General features: G+C 41.8%; 1 protein-coding gene across 1 annotated transcript in view; it reads right to left on the bottom strand.

The window, feature by feature from the left end:
• The window catches only part of PLG (plasminogen), a 42,704-nt gene that overhangs the window by 8,492 nt on the left and 12,553 nt on the right, over positions 1 to 21,659 (bottom strand). Inside the window, exons 6-14 of the mRNA XM_082633509.1 lie at positions 20,853 to 20,973; positions 19,145 to 19,263; positions 17,425 to 17,587; positions 16,596 to 16,741; positions 14,451 to 14,610; positions 7,911 to 8,092; positions 6,147 to 6,295; positions 5,148 to 5,241; positions 1,078 to 1,198 (exon numbers count right to left, since the gene is read on the bottom strand). Coding sequence (XP_082489635.1) covers positions 1,078 to 1,198; positions 5,148 to 5,241; positions 6,147 to 6,295; positions 7,911 to 8,092; positions 14,451 to 14,610; positions 16,596 to 16,741; positions 17,425 to 17,587; positions 19,145 to 19,263; positions 20,853 to 20,973 — 1,255 coding nt within the window. The remainder of the gene's footprint in view (positions 1 to 1,077; positions 1,199 to 5,147; positions 5,242 to 6,146; positions 6,296 to 7,910; positions 8,093 to 14,450; positions 14,611 to 16,595; positions 16,742 to 17,424; positions 17,588 to 19,144; positions 19,264 to 20,852; positions 20,974 to 21,659) is intronic.

The following is a 21,659-nucleotide window of genomic DNA, read 5'->3' as shown; positions in this document are numbered from 1 at the left end:
GGTAAGACAACTAAAAGAAAAGCCAACTCAACCAGGGAATGAAATAGACTATTTTCATTCATCGATAGCATCTCACAAGCAAAAAGAAGGAAGACCACTGAGCACAGCGATTGGGCACATGCGCACTGGTGCAACACCAACAAGCAGATCAGCCTGTTTCCCGCATGTGCTTCGAATGAGACACCAAATGGACTTATTAAAGGCGAGCGCCACTGAAAGATAACCTGAACCTTCTGGGTCATGTAGGATGGGGACTGATCACTCCTAAATTATGGCGATCCTGAGCTACGCTTCACTGAAGAAGATGCGTTTTGCAAATGGGTGAGCACCCTTTGATTAAATTCAGTAGTTCACAAAACTACTGAAAGAAAGAAAAAAAAAGAAGAGACTCTGTATCTGTGATATATTATAGATAATTTAATCTTTACCCTCCCCCTCCAGGTGTCCCATTTCTAAAACTATCCCTTTCTCTTCATTTTACAAAGTAACAGTGAGTATCTATCTAAACCCTCAAGGCATCTTCCATAGTTTTTCAGCAATATTGGAACTTAGTGTAAATTGCTACATTAATCAATTTTGATGATAGCTGCCCAGGTCAAAAAAAAAAGGTTCTAATTCTGACTATTTTCAAACTGAAGAACATAGAAAAGAATATAACAAAAAAAGAAGCAGACTCACAGATACAGAGAACAAACTAGTGGTTACCCGTGGGGAGAGGGAAGGGGGAGGGGCTGTATAGGGATGGGGAGTAAAAGGTTCAAACTATTAGGTATAGAATAAGCTACAAGAATATATTGTACTACACGGGGAATATAGCCAATATTTTATAATAACTATAAATGGAGTATAACCTTAAAAAATGGTGAATCACTATATTGTACAACTGTAACATACTGTACAGCAACTATACCTCAATTAAAAAACATAGAAAAATTTTTTTATAGTTTTCCTCACTCCTTTGCAGAACTTAGAGGCAGGTACTGATACTGAGGGTATGTGGATTTAGTGTGAATGTAGAAAGGTTTTGCAAGGAGTACACAGGAGGGTGGAATACACTGTTTCTGGAAATGGTGTTACCTTTTTCGAAGGCTGACTTGCCAGGGCCAGGAGTGTGGGATGGCCACGCACCCACCTACAACCCTTCCGGGACACTTCTTCGGCTCCACCTGGGGCTTTCCACAATCAAATGAAGAGGAAGCTGTGGCACAAAGTGGGAAAAATGTGCATTTGAAGACGTGAAAGAGAGCAACTCATGATAAATTCATGGCTCGTGGCCGAAGCACTGAATTTTTGACATCCCGAAGCCCAAACTAAATAGTAAAATCATAAACATCTTTTGGAATATTTTTTCTAAGTTTCAAAAGTGGTAGGGGACAACAACATTTCCTTCTCCTTTCAAGAAAATATAAGTACTTTTTTTTTTCTTTTTACTGCTTTCTTAAGGAAGTGATTACATAAATTGGGAAGAGTTAGGCATTAGAATGAGAGCTTTTTGGAGAGGAGCTTGACTGACACAAATTGTTATTCTGACTTGATATGATATATCTAGAGAGTGAATCATCGTCACCATCATCATTTGAACCATGTAAAGTTTACTGAAAACCATAATTGTTGTACCCATTGAAAGGCACTAAGAGTATTTTTAAAATGTGAATCTGTGTGTGTGTGTGTGTGTGTGTGTGTGTGTGTGTAGCAAGGATAACAATCCTAAGCTGAAATAATGCCTTCTCTCAGCCAGGTTCAGGACGGCTCTTCCAGGGAGCCTCCCAAGACTAACCCAGTGCCACGGGGATGACTTCCATTCACTTGCCTTTCTCTCTATTCATTCTCCCACCTGCTTTCTCTCTCCACCTGGCCTGCAGGGTTCCTGGAGGTTAGGGTTAGTGCTCCATCTCTGGTTGGTGCCACTTACTAATGGCTAGAACAGTTCAGGGGCTACACAAGGTATTCATAAAGGGCTTCTCCGTTGTCTGGAGCCCTTTAAGATCTTCAAAAATAGAAGCATAAATCATTGTTAATAATAATATTACAAGGAGAAATTTTTTGCTCTTAATCAACCAAGAGGTTCTATCCTCTAGTGAATCTGGAATCTGAATTTTTCAAATACCTTTCCAATTATCTTGGCCTATTCTGAGAATCTATATACAGAAGTTGTTTTTTTTTTTTAAGAAGCATGCAATATAATGAAATCCTACTCTCTAACACTGACCTTAATTTCTCTTACTGTGTCTTACACAGAATAGACTTACAGAAATGGACTAAGAAAAGAATAACTACAGATATTATGGTACCCTGGTCTTAGTATTCAAAACAAAACTGAAGTTCTATTTATTTTTAATTACTTATTATTTATACTGTTAGTGTTGGTGGAATTGAAATGAGTTGTTAAAACCAGTTAACAGGGCTTCCCTGGTGGCGCAGTGGTTGAGAGTCCGCCTGCCGATGCAGGGGACGCGGGTTCGTGCCCCGGTCCGGGAAGATCCCACATGCCGCGGAGCGGCTGGGCCCGTGAGCCGTGGCCGCTGAGCCTGCGCGTCCGGAGCCTGTGCTCCGCAACGGGAGAGGCCACAACAGTGAGAGGCCCACGTACCACACACACACACACACAAACAGTTAACAAAAACTTACAATTTAAAATAAATGAATATAAATAAGTAAAATTATGTTTAAAATGGGCATCTTTCCATTTTTGAAGTTAATATTAAAGAGAAAATCAATGCAATTCCTTGATAAAATTGAGAAGCAGAATACTGGGTTGAAGAGAATATAGTTCTGATTTCAAATTGTTTTACTTATGCTATTACTTATGTGCAATTTGCGTGGTGCCATTGTTTTAACAACACAGAATATTTACACAAATTTTTCAGGTGAGTTGCTTGAAGAAGTTTACGTATAGCCTAAAAAGTTAATCAGTGTTACTTTTTCATTTTAAAGATGTTTTCCATGTGAATGACAGACAATGGAAAGTTTGGACATTTTAAGGAAAATTGCTATTAAGAAATTTCTCACTTAAATAAAGGAAATCCAAAATCTCCCAGGAATAAGCAATAAAAAATTTTTTTTAAAAACAGAGAAAATGAAAATAACCTAAAAATACAAAGTCGTACTTTAAAGAGATTTCATATTCTGAAAAATCTGAATAAACTTATCGAAAGCCATACAAGCACACACACAGAAAGTACCCTTAACCTGGGATAGTCACCCTTTTAAGCACTGACCTGACATGTTGGAGGAACTGTGATTTGAGATTTCATTCATTTATTTGAATACATATTTGCTGAATTTATTCATTCAGTAAATATGTATTCAAATATATATACGTATTGCCTGGCATGTACTAGTCATTGCTCTAAGCACTAGAAAGAAGGAAACAGCTGAGGTTTGTAATCTTTACCTTCTGATGGGTGGGTATGTAAAAAGATGTTGCACTGGAAGCTTCAACAGAGGCCCCAAAGATGCCTGGGGATGTGTAAGGTAAACCTCCACCTGCAGACTTCAAGGCAAGTAGCCTCTTCTACAATGCTGGTATCCTTACCCAAGTCAAGGATGGAAAAGAATCAGGTTCTTAGAGATGGAAGACAGAAGAACGGATGGAGAGAGGGCTGTTCCAGCGGACTGTGAGGTCCCCGCTTCCTCATGATGTGGGCACGTTATCAGACCACGTGGTCTGATCTTGAGACATATTTCCTGCGGAAGGATACCCAGGCCTGCCTCACACTTGAGAAGCTGATAGCGTCTGGTGGTGACTAAGGGCTGCACCTGGGACGTTACTGTACTTCCCTTCAGTGGGAATCAGAGGTGCATGAATCCCAGGCACAGCTGTAGAGGCCGGGGCGGGACTGTCAAGCTATACAAGTTAAAGGCAATCGTGCCACATAGGCAGCCTGTGCAGGATAGCGAGGCCGTGCGGTAGGAGGCTGCGGGGTACCAGAAAGCTGCAGGGTGGCAGGGAGGAGTGGAATGGGAGGCGCTATCCCCACCAGGGGCTCTCAGATGGAGGGTCACCGAGAGAGCTTGTGCACAGCAAACACACACTGGAGAACGAGTCAGCTATAAATGCCCCCTGAGTCCAGAGAGCACAAGGACAGCAACCAAGTAGAATCTTTCCTGTCACCCTGACCTCTCCCTCCTCCCCCTGCTCTACCCAGCAGTGGCCCAAAATCCAAGCCCGACAGTGTGGCTCCGGAGCTCCCAACCCCTTCCCCAAACTGCCTCCCAAACCATCTCCGGACGTGGACTTGAGTGGCTTTGCAGCAGCAACTTCTCTGCTCCAGCCTGTCCCCACCCCCAAGTGGCAGACACAAGCAGATGCCATCAAATGGTGCAAAAGAGAAGTCCAGGCTGATCAGCAGGAACCAGGACAGATGGTGTTTGCAAAGATGGGTCAGCGGAAAGTAAAGTAGGGTCCTGATCAAAGTGGTTTACATTGTTCTCCAGACCTATCTATGGATTTGTTACCTCTATCTATCTATCTATCTATCTATCTATCTATGGATTTGTTACCCCAGAGTTTTCAGAACTAACGTCAACTCCCCTTTCCCTGATCCAAGCTTCTCGCTCCCTAGAAAAGTCTCAGAGAAATGAGGAAAGAACCCAGCAAGCTACCTCTAAGTTATCTGGCTAATCCATGGCTAATGCATAGTCATCTTAGGATAAAGAAAGTTGGGGCTTTGTAAAGAGCTGTGTTACTTTTCATTGAATTCTTAGGATGACAGTTTATAGGTTTACAATGTATGTCGTATGTTTAGCAGTTTCCTGCTGTTTGTACTTTCTTTCTTTCTTCTCAACTGCTGAAAGAGAGTTTCCTATCTGGGTGACTCTAAATTTGTGTTTCGTGCCTCCCACCCCAGACACTGGAGAGGTCAGTGGAACTGTCTGGAGGCTGATTAGATCACCTCTGAACTTGCTCTTTTGGAGGATTTTGCATTTATTTTATTTACGGAGTCAGAGGAGGGGGCGGTGCCTAACAGAGGGGGCCACGAGTAGGACAGATTCAAGAGACCCAGGATGAACAGAGGGCTCCCAAGGGGAGGGGACCCTCTCTTGCCCAGAAGCGCTCAGCCCAAACTCTTGTCTTGCAGATCTAAGACCAGGTGATGCTGCACTTATTTAGAAGTCATTTCCTTCCAAAAAAGAAAGAAGCTTACCACACTGAGGGACATCACAGTAGTCAAAAAGTTTTCTTGGATTTGTCGTGTAGCACCAGGGGCCATTGACATCACCATCAGGATTACGGCAGTACTGGGAAAAGAGGCAGGCATATGGGGATGGCACACACGGGGGCAGGAGAGGACAGGGAATGTCACATGAGGCACAGACACTGGTTTCACTGCTGTCCTTAGAAGATGAAGGGTTAGTGTTCCTTTGGTGGGGAGGCAGGCAGAGTTATCGTTTCAGGTGTTTATCAAGCCTCTGACTCACAGAATGACATCGGTCACTCTCCTCGTTCAAAAGGAGCTCCAACCTTGAGGCCACTGCCCTGGGGAAGGGGTGAAGACCCTGAGGGGTCTTGAGGTAGAGACTCTATAAAGGGGCCTCCCCCCTCAGCAGCCTGTGTCCGTGGGGACCGTAGGGACCCAGCTGTAGAGGACTGTGGACGTGGATGGCTCGTCTTGTCCCTTGCTCATGTCAGTCTTCTGCTTGATGGCGCCTGTTTGCTGTTGCTTCAGAATTGCTTATTCCCCTGGCCTGGGCACCCTCTGTGGGTCAGCTGTGGAAAGACTGTGTCTTCCTTTTCCTTCCCTCTACACACCTATACCCCAAAGGAAACCACCCCAGAGAATGTGTGGGACTAGGGGAAATCCTAGTGGAGTCTTAATTATGCATCCAGTCTTTTTCTAGAAAAATCCAACTACAATGTCATGAAGGTCATCTTTGATCACTGGAAACCATAAACCAGTAACAAAAGCAGACAGGAAATGTCACACATGGAAGTGATAAAAAGCAGGGAGGTTGGCTTGCCCGTGCTAACTCTCCCTCCCACGCCGGTTAGATCCTACGTTTGGTCCCCTGAAATCTCTCACATATCTTCCTCTCCACCCCACACCGAAGCTCAGTCAGGCTGACTTTCTGTAACAGAGGATCAATTCAGTTTGCAAAGACTGGTCAACAAAAGGCAAAATAGAGTCCAAATCAAAGTGGCTTACGTTTTTTTCCAAACCTGCCCGTGGGTTTGTCACTGGAGTGAAAATGCTGTGTTTGTGGGGCTCCTGGGCAGCCCACTCCTGGCAGGGGACACCGGCCACCGTGGTCGCCTTCTTGCCCCGGTATCCTTTCCCAGTCCCGAATATGCAGTCTGTAGGGAAGAGAGAATGGTGGTCTCCTGTCATTACACAGACCCGGGTGACGAGGGACAAATGCAGCAGTGCTAGGTTTCTCTCCGGACAGACTGTGGTCACATCCTTCGGAACACAGGAGTGCTGAAGACTTCAGTGAGCTCTGCTGATTTTGACAAGTTACCAGAAACGCGATTGGCTCAGAAATAATCACAAGCCGAGATGGTAGAATGGGAAGTTTGGCCAGGACACTAAGATAATCAATTTTATAACAAGCTGAGTGGTAACACAGATGCCACCATGAACTGTTAGATGATTCTTGAACACCTCATCAAGGATGGAGAGAAAGAGTGAGGACTGAAAAGGATTTTATAAAAAATATTATTTTGGCCAGAGCTGTGCCGTGAGTTCCCACCTTCTGGGATGAAAGAGGTAATAAAGAGATGACTAGAGGCCCCTTCCCCGAACTCATCCCTCACCTCAAGCCTCGGGGTTGGGGGATTCGGCAGAACCCCTCAGAGAACTTGATGAGTGTTACATATGGGGACCCAGTGCCCAGTGCTCTGATGGCCACTTGGAAAATCCACAAAGCAAAAGCTGGGCCAGCTGGCTTCCCGGTCAAGGAGCAGGGCTGGGCTAGGCAGCCTCCAGTGTGTGCCAGGACCAGGGTGTGTGAGTTACTCACGCACGAAGCGTGGGGCATCACGTGAGGCCATGCGAGGTCTTATCAGGAGTGATCCCCAGCTGGAGCATGGCACTCAGAGTCTCACCAAGAAAGAGTGGGGAGAGATGAGCTGGCCCCGTGTGTACAGCAGCTATACAGGTGTACAGTAGGGAGCAGTAGGTGAGGTTTCTCCAGCATCTTGGAGGAGGCAAGTCCACCTCCGGAAGGAGAGGGGGTCTCAACTTGAAACCAAGTTCTCATTTAATCATTTCTGTCTGATTTTGGATTATCTGAAAGTGGTCAGACAAGCCATGGGACCCCTGAGTTTTCATTCCGGGGCAGGGGGAGACTCAACCCCCTCTGTTTCCTTACCCTGCAGCGGTACAGAGTACTTCCTGCCACCTGACAACCACAGGACCAGGGGCTAAGCACTTAGAGCTACACGCGGGCAAAGGGCCAGGGAAACAGAGGGCACTGTGAGATTTTCATGTCTCCCACCTCAGGTAACAACCACATCCTTATCCTCAGGCCCCAAAACCCTTGGAGCTACATGTCCGCTTCGCCAGGTGTTTGTTGGAGGTGATCATTGACGGTCCTCCTAGCCCTCCTAACTCTGTACATTGAAAACCAAATCAGTCGTTTCTATCTCTCCATGCAAAAGGCAGAGGCTTGCTTTTCTAGAATGTCCCATCTCGGCCACCATCATCAACCTGTCAGTCCACCCAGGCTCAAAATGGTATCCATCCCTCACAACCAACTAGTTTTCAAATCCTAAAGAAACACCCTACCCCATCATGCCAGCAAGAGCAGCTCTGGCTCCCCCAGGTGATACACTGAGGCGTCCTTCCATATCGCAGACTCAGCCAGCACTCCAGCTCCCTGTAACAATGAAGCCTCTGCATCCCAAAGATTTTCCATCTCTTATCATCCCGATACCCAACTATATAGATGTCTGGCCACAGACTTCTTACCTGCTTCAGAAGGATCCTCTGCACTTGGACCCTGGGCAACAGTCGGAAATCTTGTGACCTGCTCTTGTGTTTCTGAGCATTTCTTCAGGTTACAGAACTCCCATCTGACGCTCGGATCAGTGGTATAACACCAAGGGCTTTTGTCAGCATCTGGATTTCGGCAGTAGTTTACTGTCAAGCCACTGTAAATTCCACAACAGTATCGGTCATGAGAGGTGAGCGAATCTTCAGGGGGCCCCCAGCACCCTCTGAATTTTGTTACAACAAAGTGACTGAAATATTTCCATTAAGGTACCAAAGGTACCAATTATTATTATAACGTCACAAGCACAGATGGTCCTCAACTTCTTACAAAGTGGGTAAGTTATTAAAAATAGGTTATAGTTTTTATTTTAAAAAAATCAAGGAACTTCCCTGGTGGTGCAGTGGTTAAGAATCCACCTGCCAATGCAGGGGACACGGGTTCAAGCCCTGGTCTGGGAAGATCCCACATGCCGTGGAGCAATGAAGCCCGTGCGCCACAACTACTGAACCTGTGCTCTACAGCCCGCAAGCCACAACTACTGAGCCCGCAAGCCACAACTTCTGAGCCCACACACCACAACTACTGAAGCCCATGCGCCTAGAGCCCGTGCTCTGAAACAAGAGAAGCCACCGCAGTGAGAAGCCCGCGCACCGCAACGAGCAGTAGCCCCTGCTCGATGCGCTAGAGAAAGCCCGCGTGCAGCAGTGAAGACCCAGTGCAGCCAAAAATAAATAAATAAATAAATTTGTTTTTAAAAAATCAAAAGGAATATATGCTCCATATCAAAACAGATCATTTATAAATGTATAAGAGAAAGTATCAGAATGTCTTCCTTTCCCTGGGAATGTTAAATACATTCCCCAGGGATAACCAATATGGATTTTGAAGCATGTATTTTAGATTTTTTTAAGGCACATACAAATATATCGATATCTCTGGCTTTCTCTCACTATGTGAGTACATAGGGCTACGTAAATTGGAACCAAAACATATTTATCCAAGGCAGAAAAGACATACAAGATGATATTGACATACAAGATGATATTGATATTCCCAGGCCAGCTCTCTTAGTCTATTTACTCACATTGTATTTTACAATGAAACAAAAACTCATGACAGTAATATTACTGTAAATATCATAGGTAGATCAAGTGGATTTGGGGTTTAGAAGGCTTCTGGAAGCCTTCCTGGAAAACTAGCTCCCAGGCAGGATGAGGATTCCAGAGGATGCATTCTGGGGCATACGGGGAGGAACCCCAGACCCCTCTAGCTGGAGCCACTCAGGGACTGAGGGAAGGGCGTGTGACTAAAGGACAGTGGGATCAAAGGGATGAAGGGCGACGTCTGGATAGACCACGGGGTCTGCAGGAGCTGAATCAGAAACAATTGGATAAGGACATAGCAGACGAGAAGCCTCGGGCTCACTGGGCAACTTGGACCCCCAGGGCCAGAACTTCACCCCAGCCTCTCAGAAGTCTCAGCCTTGGACTCCCCTTTGCAGCTTAGAGCCGTGGCCTGAGGCTTATGAGATAGTTTGAAACATACCACGTATTATGGGAATGCAACAACACTGTGTCTGTGGATACTATAGACAAGTGACAGTCTCAAACCCAGGCCCACAATTTGAGGAAGCCCATTAGCAGGTTTCTGAGCCCCTGGATGTGTTAAAAAGCTTGTCATGTGAAACAGACTCCTGCTCCTTTTTTTTAAAGGTAGTTTGACGAGTTTTGATGAACACACATACCTGTATAACCCACACTCAGTGCGATAGAGAACATTTCCATCAGCCCCAGAAACCTCCCTTGGGTCACTGCTCAATCAATCTCAGCTGCCCCCCAGATGCAAATACTATTGATTTCTTTCACCATAAATGAGTTTTGTCTTTTCTGGAACTTCATATGAATGGACTCATACAAGTATATACCCTTTTGTGTGTGGCTTCTCTCCTTAGGATAGTGTTTTTGAGCTTTATCCATGCTATTTGAGAGTATCAGTAGCTTGTTCCTTTTTATTTCTGAATAGTATTCCATGGTATGAATACCCCACCAATTATTCACCAATTATTCATGTTCTTATTGATGGCCACTGAAGTGCTTTCCCGGTTGGGGCTATTTTATGAATAAAGCTGCTAAGAACTTTCTGGTAGATCTTTTTGGGGGCTTATGTTTCATTTTGCTTGCGTGAGTATTCACAAATAGAATTGCAGGTTTGTAGGCAGATGCACGTTTAACCTTATAAGAAAATGTTGGACTGGTGTCCAAAGTGGTTGTTCCATTTTACATTCCTACCAACATGTGTGAGGGCTGCAGCTGCTCCGCAGCCTGGGCACACTTCTTATTTTCTGTCTTTTTAATAACAGCCATTCCCATTGGGTATTTAGTAGTATCTCATTGTGGTTATAATTCTTATTTCTGTAATGGCTAAAATGTTGAACATTTTTTCAGGTACTTATGGACCATTTGTATATCTTTCCCTGTGGAATGTCTATTAAAGTCTTTCGCCCCTTTTTATTAGGTTGTTTGTCTTCTTACTAGTGGGTGGAAGGGATCTTTACACATTCTAGAGGCGAGCCATTTGTCAGGTATATGGATTGAGACTATTTTTCTCCCAGTCCCTGACTTGTTTATTTTCTTAACAGTGACTTTTGATGAGCAAAGTTTTCATTTTATTAAAGTCCAAATTATAATTTTTATAGTGTTTTCTGGATCCTATCCAAAAACAGTTTGCCTTCCCCAAGGCTGTGAAAATAATCTCATTTTTTTTTCTAGAAGCTTTAAATTTCAGCTTTAGTTTTAACCTTTACTTTCAGGTCTAAGAGTTTTCTCAAGTGAATTTGACATGTCAGGTAGGAGTCAAGGTTTTGGGTTTTTTGCCTTTATGGACACTCAGTTGTTCCAGAACAATTTGGGGGGAAATTTCCTTTTCCTATTGAATTGCTTCTCCAGGTATATTGAAAATCAACTGACCATACATGTTGTGTGTCTGTTTCCAGACTCTCCCTTTTTCCATTTGTATATCTTTTTGCCAGTACCACTGATTCCTGAATTCCTTTGCGATTTCTTTTTTGACTCATGGGTTATTTAGAAATGTGTTCTTTAATTTCCAAATATTTGAGAATTTCCTAAACTTTTCATTATTTTTGTCGCATTTAATTCTGTTGGCTCAGAAGACACCTGTATATTATTTTAATCCTTTTAAATTTATTGGGACTTATTTCAAGGCCAAGCATATGATATACCTTGGTGAATGTTCCATGTGCACTTGCATGTGTATTCTGCAGTTGGGCATATGTTATATTGGTGCATATTTTCCTCCAAAACTTCTGTATCTTCTCTGAATCTTTCATCTACTTGTCCTACTGTATTGTTTTGGGAGAACGTTTAACTAACTATATGAGAGAGAAGTGAGAAAATCTCCAACTGTAATTGTGGACGCATCTATTTCTCTCTTTAGCTCTGTCAGTTTTTGCTTCATACATCTGAACCTCTGTTATTAGGGTCAACACATTTAGCATCGTTAACGCTTTTTACTTCAAAAACGGCCTTTTTATCTCTGGTATATTTCTTATCCTAAATTTATCTTGTCTGTCTGATGTTAGAAACCATTCTAGCTTTCTTTTGATTAGTGTTTCTTTTTTTTTTTGGTAACATCTTTATTGGAGTATAATTGCTTTACAATGGTGTGTTAGTTTCTGCTTTATAACAAAGTGAATCAGTTATACATATACATCTGTTCCCATATCTCTTCCCTCTTGCGTCTCCCTCCCTCCCACCCTCCCTATCCCACCCCTCTAGGTGGTCATAAAGCACCGATCTGATCTCCCTGTGCTATGCGGCTGCTTCCCACTAGCTATCTGTTTTACGTTTGGTAGTGTATATATGTCCATGCCATTCTCTCACTTTGTCCCAGCTTACCCTTCCCTCTCCCCATATCCTCAAGTCCATTCTCTAGTAGGTCTGTGTCTTTATTCCCATCTTACCCCTAGGTTCTTCATGACCGGTTTTTTTGTTTTGTTTTGTTTTGGTTTTTTTCTTAGATTCCATATATATGTTTTAGCATACAGTATTTGTTTTTCTCTTTCTGACTTACTTCACTCTGTATGACAGACTCTAGCTCCATCCACCTCACTACAAATAACTCAGTTTCGTTTCTTTTTATGGCTGAGTAATATTCCATTGTATAAATGTGCCACATCTTCTTTATCCATTCACCCGATGATGGACACTTAGGTTGCTTCCATGTCCTGGCTATTGTAAATAGAGCTGCAATGAGCATTGTGGTACATGACTCTTTTTGAATTATGGTTTTCTCAGAGTGTATGCCCAGTAGTGGGATTTCTGGGTCATATGGTAGTGTTTTTATGGTATTAATTTTCCATACTTTGATTTTTAACTTATTTATGTCTTTATATTCAAAGGGCATGTATTGTAAAGAGACCACAACTGGGCTTTGGTTTTTATTCAACTTGACAATCTCTGCCTTCTAATTGCATTGTTTTATCCTTTTTATATTTAATATACTTATTGATATGGCTGGGTTTAAGTCTAACATAATTCTATTTATGTTCTGTTTGTACCATGCCTTCTTTACTCTTTTTCTCTCCTTTTCTTCTTTCTTTTGGATTAATTGAATATCCTTATTATTATCTATTCCTCTGAGTTTTCATTTTCAGTGGTTACTCTAGGATTTACAATATCCCTCTCTAACTTACCACATTCAAACGTTTATTAATATTATACAGCATCATGAATAATAAGAAAATTAGAACAGTAATGTCTACTGTAATGTAATGTAATGTAATGTAATGTAATGTAATTGTAACAGTAATGTCTTCTGTATTGTCTACCTGATGGTAAAGCCATCCAGTGAATTTTTCATTTAAGATATATAATTAAATATATATATATATTTAGTTCTTAAATATATATATATTTAGTTCTCTCTTTTTCATTTGCCTCTTTTATAGTTTCCTTTCTCTTTAGATTATCCATTTGATTCTTTTATGTTCCTATTTTTCTTTAAATCCTTAAACACAATTATAATATCTTTCAGAATTTTTTGTTTGCCAATTCCATCATTTCTGAGTCTGTATTGACTGATTTTTCTCCTCATTACGGATCACATTTAATGATCTTTGCATGTCTACTAATTTTTAAATTTCTGCCAGACATTGTAGATACCACATTACTGAGTGGCTTGATTTTGTTATTTTCCTCTCAAGAGTGTTGACTTTTCTTCTGGCAGACAGTTAATTTACTTGGAGATCATTTTGTTCATTTTAGGAATGCTTTAAAGTTTTGCTAGGGTGTTTTTCTAGAGTAACCTTTATTCCAGGAATACACTAATCCTACTCCTAAAGTGTGACTTTTCTGGATTCCTTACTGAATGCCCAAGGTGTCCCATGAAGTCTCTCCTCTCTGGCTAGTAAGAATCCCAACTCTGCAAACACAGAACCTCCTAGTGCTGTGTGAGTTCTATAATCTCCGTTTATCTCACTGTTCCCTGGTAGTTGTTCTTTGTCCCACTAACATAGTGGAATCTCTCCCTGTGCATTTGCAGCTTTATATTCAGCCAGAGACTTAAGGAGAACTCTATACATATTTCTGGAGCTCCTTCTCTGCACAGATCCTTCCTCATTATTACCCAGCCTACTAAATCCAAGCTGCCTCACTAATCCCCAACTCCAATCTCAGTCTCCTCAGTTTAGCAAGACTGTTGTGGTCTGCTTTGGTTCCATCTCCTTGCACTGCAGTCCAGGAAGTATCTCCAGGAAGAAAACCAGGGTACTTGTAAATTTATTCTAATTTATTTTCTTTTCTGAAAAGTCTCAGTCCTGTGCTGCCTGTTGTCCATCATATGAAAACAGTTTTTCCTTAAGTTTTACAGCCATTTATCGCAGGAAAGCTGGTCTGACCAGACCTAGTTTTTGTCCATCTGTATGTCCATTTTGCCTATCAGTATCTGCATACTTTCTGACTCTAATCTGCCTTCTTTCTTTTGCTCCTAGTGTTCTGGTAACTCATATCCCTTTAGACCACTAGTGCTCAGGACCCAATGTATCTATAGAGGTCAGGTGAAAAATACTTATATTTATCACCCGGTGGTGATAAATATTTATATTTATTACTCAATGACAAATACAAAACCTCTTCAGGAGTTGGAGGATGAAATGATACAATTCCATAGTTGAAAGACCACACTGATCTTTAGCAGGTGCTGTGGAATGACGCTATTTCTAAGCTCTTGATCATTTGTTCTTCTGAGCTTTTTACTACTATGACCTCAGCCCCTCTATATCTCCCACCCTGCTTCTGCAAAACTACTCAGGAAAGACAGCCAGCCTCTAGCTTCTCTTTCAGAAATTTTGCTCAAAAGCAAGCTGCTTGAGATATCTTGTCTCATAGTCTGGAGCCAAAGGAAATTTGGTCCTAAGACATTTGTTTAAAGCATGGCCCTTTTTAACAGGAATTTAAGTTGGCTGTTGCTCCTCTAATGGTTAAAAATCAAAGACGTACGCATTTGGGTAGGTTTCTGGGGTCTTCTGGTGCCTGTGTGGTGACATCGATGACCAAGATTGACATTTCCTTCCTGTGACAGTGGTGGATGATGTCCCTCGATAACTCTGCCCATTACCCTGGTAGCAGTCCTGGGCTACAGGAGTTTGTTCAGGTGGTACTGAAATTGAAATAGAAGAAATCAGTAAATAATGACTAGAACAGAGAAATATGTGAAATAATTATTACACAAACAGAATAGTCATCTCTGGGAATTAACACTCTTCTCTTTTACATATTTGCAGGCAGATGGCCATGCAAAGAAAACAATAGATCCATAACGTTCTAAAACTTTAAGGACCTAACTTTTTGGTAAATATTTAATTTAAAACTCAGAAAAAAATAAGCAGGGTAGAGTGCTTATAATTGGACATTGCACTCGTGTGCAAGCTCTCTTCTATGGATCTCCACTGGGAGATCACGAGAACAACTGGGCAGGTCTCCAGAAAGAGACACATTCATTGGTGTAGGCTGAAGGTGATGACAGGGTGACAGTGAGGAAGACATGAAAACCTTGTGCATTTCCCGAGACTCTTTGCTTATACAAAGCCAAAACCTCAAGCTGCTGGGGAGTGGGGCAGGAAATGGTCCTGCATCCAGGACTAAGGCAAAGATCTACTGCTTCTCGGGGAGGTGTAGGGGGAAAATCTTATTACCCTGGAGGAGGGGCAGAAAATTCTTTTGTGCCAGGATACTTCACCAACACAAAACAGAAGTCTGCTACTCTTCCACCCAAGACTCACTCCACATACAAGTTAGAGTTTAGCTCCATGGGAAGAAGGGGCAAGGATACTGAGAAACGTTACCTTCAAAGCCCAGGTGCACAGAGTCTATCTAAGGCTGAGGGTAAACCAGGAAGATAGAGAACGCCTACCTCCACCAAAATCTTAGCAGTGAGTAACAAGAAACAGTAGTCTATCACAAGGGTCAGGTTAGAAGTGTGGCGTGACCCCTCTCTGTGGTGCAGGCATGCAGTGATTGCTAAAAATTGAGAAGGGATTAGGGATACTGAGAAAACTCTTCAGCACCCCATACCCTACTCTAAGCACAAAGTGATTGCACCCCATCACTGCAGGGATTTGAAACCTGTGGTTCACTTAAGGTAAAAGCAGCAACAAAACCCAAATTCCTTTTATCTGTTAATTATATCAATTCAATTATCCACATGACATACTAATAAAAGAAAAGGGTGCCCATTTCAAAGTGTAAATTATATTTGCTTCAAGAGTTATTGTTCCTCTACGTATATATCCAGCATTTGATTAAAAATTACAAGACACACCAAAAAAAAAAAAAAAAGGAAAAAAAAAAAGCCACTGTTGGGCTTCCCTGGTGGCGCAGTGGTTGGGAGTCCGCCTGCCGATGCAGGGGACACAGGTTCGTGCCCCGGTCCGGGAAGATCCCACATGCCGTGGAGCGGCTGGGCCCGTGAGCCATGGCCGCTGAGCCTGTGCGTCCGGAGCCTGTGCTCCGCAACGGGAGAGGCCACAGTGGTGAGAGGCCCACATACCGCAAAAAAAAAAAAAAAGATATATCATCCAAACGCTAGTAAAAATAGAGCTCTTATGGCTGTATTCATTTTAGCGAAAGTAGACTTTAGAACAAAGGCTATTTCTAGAGATAAGGAGAGATATTACATAATGATAAAGGGGTCGTTTCTCCAAAAAGACAACAATTCTAAGTGTGTCTGTGCCTGACAAAGAGCTCCAGAATATATAAAGCAAACACAAAACTGAAAGGAACAGCTGAAGCTGGAAACGTCACCATTCATTTCTCAGTAAGTGATAGAACAGGAGACAGAAAATCAGTAAAGATTCAGAAGAGCTAAACAATACTAACCAACTTGACCTAATTGGCTTTTGTAGGACACTCTACCCAACAATAGCAGAAGCCAGATTCTGCATGTGAAACAGTCACCAAGAGGACCTTATTCTGAACCACAAAACAAGCCTCAACACATTGAAAATTAATGAAATCATAAGGCATGTTCTCTGACCACAACACAATGAAACTGTAAACAAAGCTACTGTACATTGTGCTACTACTGGAGTAGAAAAATACAGAGTGCATTGGAGCTTTCAGTAAGTGCTCATTGCCCTTGCTTACCTGGGGCATCCAAATGCTCCGTGGATAATGGAGAGGACTCACAGGATGGTATCGTGCAGTATTCCCACCTCACTTCACTGTTGGTTGTATAGCACCATGGACCTGTTTCTCCATCAGGGTTACGACAATAGTTTTCTTCCAAATTTCTGAAAAAGAAGTGACTGTGAGTTTGGTTTTCCAAAAAGGCTAAAGAAATAACAAAGTGCACACGTGCTTGTTAATAGTGATGTTGGCTATGTATCCAGCTAATTCTCTAGAATTATACAAACTGAATAATGGGTGGGAACTTAAGCAGAGCAGGATTCCAGAGAATTATGGCACAGATGCTTCTCTTGGGTGAATGATTGAAATATATTCCTTGGTTGTGTCTAATGAAGCAAAATAGGTCTTTTCCCACAGCTTTGGGCACTGTGCTGTATGCTGGAAACACAATGGGTATTTTCTACACTGCCTTGCCTCCAAAAGTGTATGTCATAGCCCTGGAATTTAAATGTTCTCGAGCCTGACTGTACATTTAGTACAAATGTCAAAACGTTGCTGAAACCCACTCCGAGGTTACCGATTTAGTAGATCTACAATAAGGTCCAAGAATTTGCGTTTCTAACAAATTTCCTGATAATGCTGATGCCGCTGGCCTGGGAAACCACATTTTGAGAACCAGTGTTCTAGGAAAATCAGTGCTAAATTTCACTTCCCTTGCATGTGACTTGGCCAGTTTTCATTCCCAAATGCTGTAAGCCTAGGTTTCTATTGTCACTGACACCGAGGCAAAGTCAATGGGATTTCACTTTCCATCCAGCCGACCAGGAAGAGACCAGAGCAGACTCACCTGCAGGGAAAGTTTTCTGGGGTCCTGTTGTGCCTGTGAGGTGTCTGCTCACCCCAGCGTTGACAGGTGTACCCAGATACGGTGACAGCCACTGTCCCTCCATAGTTTTCGCCTCTTCCCTTCAGACACTGATATCTTGGCCCAGAAGATGGTGGCGGTGTTGCTTAAATGGGAAAAATACATGACAATGAATGTTTTCTAAGTAAAGGATTCACAGATGGATATTATGGGGGAATGGATGGATGCAGGGAGCGTCAGCCTGTCTTCTTTTCCACTCATTCTCCAAGATATTGGCATTTGAAAATTTTTTATTGTATTTCAGAAGAAGTTGATGTGGTAGAATCGATGTTTCCAAGACCATCTCATGAGGAGCTCCTTCAGGGACAAGACCCTTGGAATAGATGCTTCTTTCTATATTCTGTTTTCTCTATATTCTCAGCTCATCACACACGCTAAGGATCAACATGTGTCACATCCCACCCCAAATCTGCACGTGTACCAACAATCTGACTTCCTTTATGAAGAATCAGTTATTCATTAAGTAAACATAACTGGCTGACCCCCAATATTCCGCAAAGCCAAACAGCAGAGAGAGTCCATGGGAAGAAAGAAAATAGTGTCTCCAAGGAAAATGGTAAGCAGTGAGAAGTCAAGAAATTCTTAAGACACACTGCCATATATAAAACAGGTAAACAAAAATTTACTGTATAACACATGGAACTATATTCAATATCTTGTAATAAACTATACTGGAAAAGAATCGGGTGAAAAAGAATATATATATATGTATATATATATCTATAACCAAATCACTTTGCTGTACACCCAAAACTAACACAATATTGTAAATCAACTATACTTCAATTAAAAAAAAAAAAAGAAAGTCTCAAGAAAAAAAAGAAGATTACAGAAAGAGAAACTGATGCTCATAAAGAAGGAGAGTACCGAGGCACTCCAGCATCCTGGAGGATGACCATCAGAGCGAAGAACAGGAAGCCGGCCCTCACGGCCTGCTAAGTCCTTTTTAACAGTCTCAGATGCCCTTGTTCAGTGCCTTGCTTCAAATTCTCATAGAAGGAAAATATTATAAAATTGTTGTTTCCAACTCATTCCTGCGAGGTCTCTACCATTTCATCTTCTCCCCCGACCTCTCTTCTCCTGTTGCTCCCTCCCAAGTGGAGCATACTGAAAAACTGGACATCCAGAGACACCTCTTTGCTTACAATTAAAAAGAACTCTGATTGATAATGAAACCCATGTACCAGAAGGCGTGGGTCTGATTTGCCTTTAGCACTAGAGAACCATAAGGGTCAGAGATGGCTCCCAAAAGCCTACATTCATCTGTACTCAAAAAAGGCAGAAGTCTCTGATACGGGACCAAGAAAACCCCATAGTAACTAGATACTCTGATCAATTACCTACAGTATCCAATAAATTGTTTTAAAAGAGTAATCAGATATGGGAACATATGTATATGTATAACTGATTCACTTTGTTATAAAGCAGAAACTAACACACCATTGTAATGCAATTATACTCCAATAAAGATGTAAAAATAAAAATAAAAATAAATAATAAAAATAAAATAGAAAAAAAAAGAGTAATCACATCCCATGGAATTTATAGGGCAATTTTCAGGCATCGCACTCAGGCACAGCACTCTTGATTCCAAGAGAAGAACAGGTAAAGATCCCTGAGGACTGGGTATGAGCATACTTACTACATCTCGGGATGTCACAGAATTCCCAGCGTTTGCTGGGATCGGTGGTGAAACACCATGGGCGGGGTTCCCCATCAGGGTTGCGGCAGTAATTCATCTTCAGATTCTTGTTTGGAAATCTGAATGTGCAAGAAGGATTTTAACAGCACTGAACATTTACATCCACAGATGAGAATCATTTCAAATGAGCAAATATTGAGCACCTGCTGTGTGCTAGGCACAGTGGGGCGCCCAAGGAGGTGCCTGGATGAAGGTCACCCTCCATGTGACGACAATCTCATAAGAAAGATTAACCGAGTGTCCTAAGGATTGTTTTTCTAACAGTTTACATGTGCAGAAATCATAGAATGGGATCAACTTTATCATTTTGGCCATCTGGAAAACCGACGTAAGCCAACTCCAATTATTCAGCTGCAAATAATCGCAATTTTTAAAACACAAAGTACTTACTGGCTAGAGATAGTCATCTAGTAAACAGTACAGCCTAGAAGTTGGTGTCTTCCTTGTGTAAAGGAATTGTCCTTCTGATCTACCCGGTTCTGGTCCTGCTAGCCTTTAAGCTTATAGAAACTGAGACGGATAAGCTATGCTCCTGTGTGCAAGCCAGAGAGTCCCCTCAACAACAGGGACCCAGTGACTGAGGCTGTGAGATGCACGCCACGCCTCGTGCCCCTCTGGTCTCATTTCACGTCCCTTCCTGAGACCGTAAATGCTTAGTCAGGATGGACAGGGCAACCAGCAGTGGATTAAGCAATCCTCTTGCAGGATTGCTTTCCTGAAAGTAAATTTACCCAGTTTCCTGAAAGTAAATTTACCCAATTCTGAGCCTTGAGGCTTTACTGTATTTCTTCTTTGAATACAGTAGGGAAAGGAAAATGGCAACAGCTGTGTTTTAAGACAGCTATTTGGAATGGAAGGTACAGAAATTCAGTGGAGCTGTTTTCTACACTGAAATATGTGACTTAGTCTCTTTGCCTATAAGTTTTTATAAGCCCCGTTATAATCCTATAGTCGTCATAGAAAGAAGAGAAAGACCGAAACAGCTACAGAGAGGGAGGTGTTTTAAGTACAATTAATGTGTACAATTAGGCACATTGTACAACTAATTAGAAGATGTAGAACATTGTACTGTAGAACTAATCATTACTTTCTAGATCAGGGACTCTTATTTCTATTATAGATTCATGATCCCCTTTGAGAAGCTAGTGAAAGTTAGGAATCCTCAACCCCAGAAAAATGTACTGATATAAATACACATAAAATGTTGAGGGGTTCACAAAGCCCTAAAATCCATCCACAGATCATAGGCTAGGAAGCCTTGAATCTCATCAGTATGAAGGAAAAGGAAAGGAAGAAAGAGAAGAGGGAAATATTTGGAAAATACACAAGTGAGATGTATCTGTTTTTCTTAAATTTTAATGTGCCTACGAATTAGCCAGGAATCTGGTTATAAGGCAAATTCAGATTCAGTGGGTCTGAGATTCTGCATTTCTAACAAACTCTCAGATGATATCACTCCCATGGACCACATTTTGAGTAGTAAGAATGTATCCTTCATTTGCAGTCATGTGGGAAGATTCAAACTTTGAAATTCAAAAGCATCAGGTATGTTCACTTTTTGAGGAATGCTAAAATATCTAAATAACATTAAATTACCCGTAACACTGCAGAGTCATAAACATCTAATTCCACTCTCAGTGAGACTTACTTGGCAGGAATGTATCCATGAGCATGTGGGCTCTGAGAGTCCCACGCTTGGCAATCAAGTCCAGACACGGTCTTGGAAATTTTGCCCTCATAATTTTCTCCACTGCAATGCATACATTCATCTGGGCAGAATGGACAAGAAGGAAAGGAAGAAAGAAACTGAAATGGATGAAGCGAAACAGAGTAAAAACTAGAATTCCACTAGAAATGTCTGATAACTTTGCCACTTGTTCGATGTACTTTTCCAACAATCACTTGGCAACCAAATTCGTAATAAAGGCTTAATTTTCTAATACAATCTATAACGTCATTCTCTTTTTCAAATGGTAAAATTAGTATATTTTGGTTGATACCTTCTCAACTATTATAGTCTTGACCAAATCCAGAAACTCCATAATGCCATGTCTTCAAAGTGGAATGTGTGGTCCTTGGTGGGCGGGAAGTGGGTGGGGGAGAGGTTGAACATAACCTCAGGAGTCGGTAAGTTCTCTACTAGAATTTTTTAATATTTGGGGTCCCCTTTCCAATAGCGATCTTTAAAATTTTCTATGAAATTATTCTGATCGTATGGATAACTGCCAAATAAGCCAGCACCCTCTCAGGATTTTAGTGCTAGGGTTTTTGCTTTGCATGACCTCATGCAGGAACAATATTCACCTAAAGGGACAGTGCTTCTGTTTTTATATTATTGAGAAGCATGACTGGCTGTTTTTCTTTCTTACATCACTTAAAAATGGAAACTTTGGAATACTTGAAAGAACAAGGTGCAGCAAAGTAATATAAGACTTTAATTTTTACGGGGTAATAA

This window comes from Mesoplodon mirus, assembly GCF_964341445.2.
Source record: "Mesoplodon mirus genome assembly, chromosome: 10".
Classification (NCBI taxonomy): Eukaryota; Metazoa; Chordata; class Mammalia; order Artiodactyla; family Ziphiidae; genus Mesoplodon; species Mesoplodon mirus.
The sequence above is the reverse complement of the archived record's forward strand: the minus strand, read 5'-3'. Positions and strand labels throughout refer to the sequence as shown.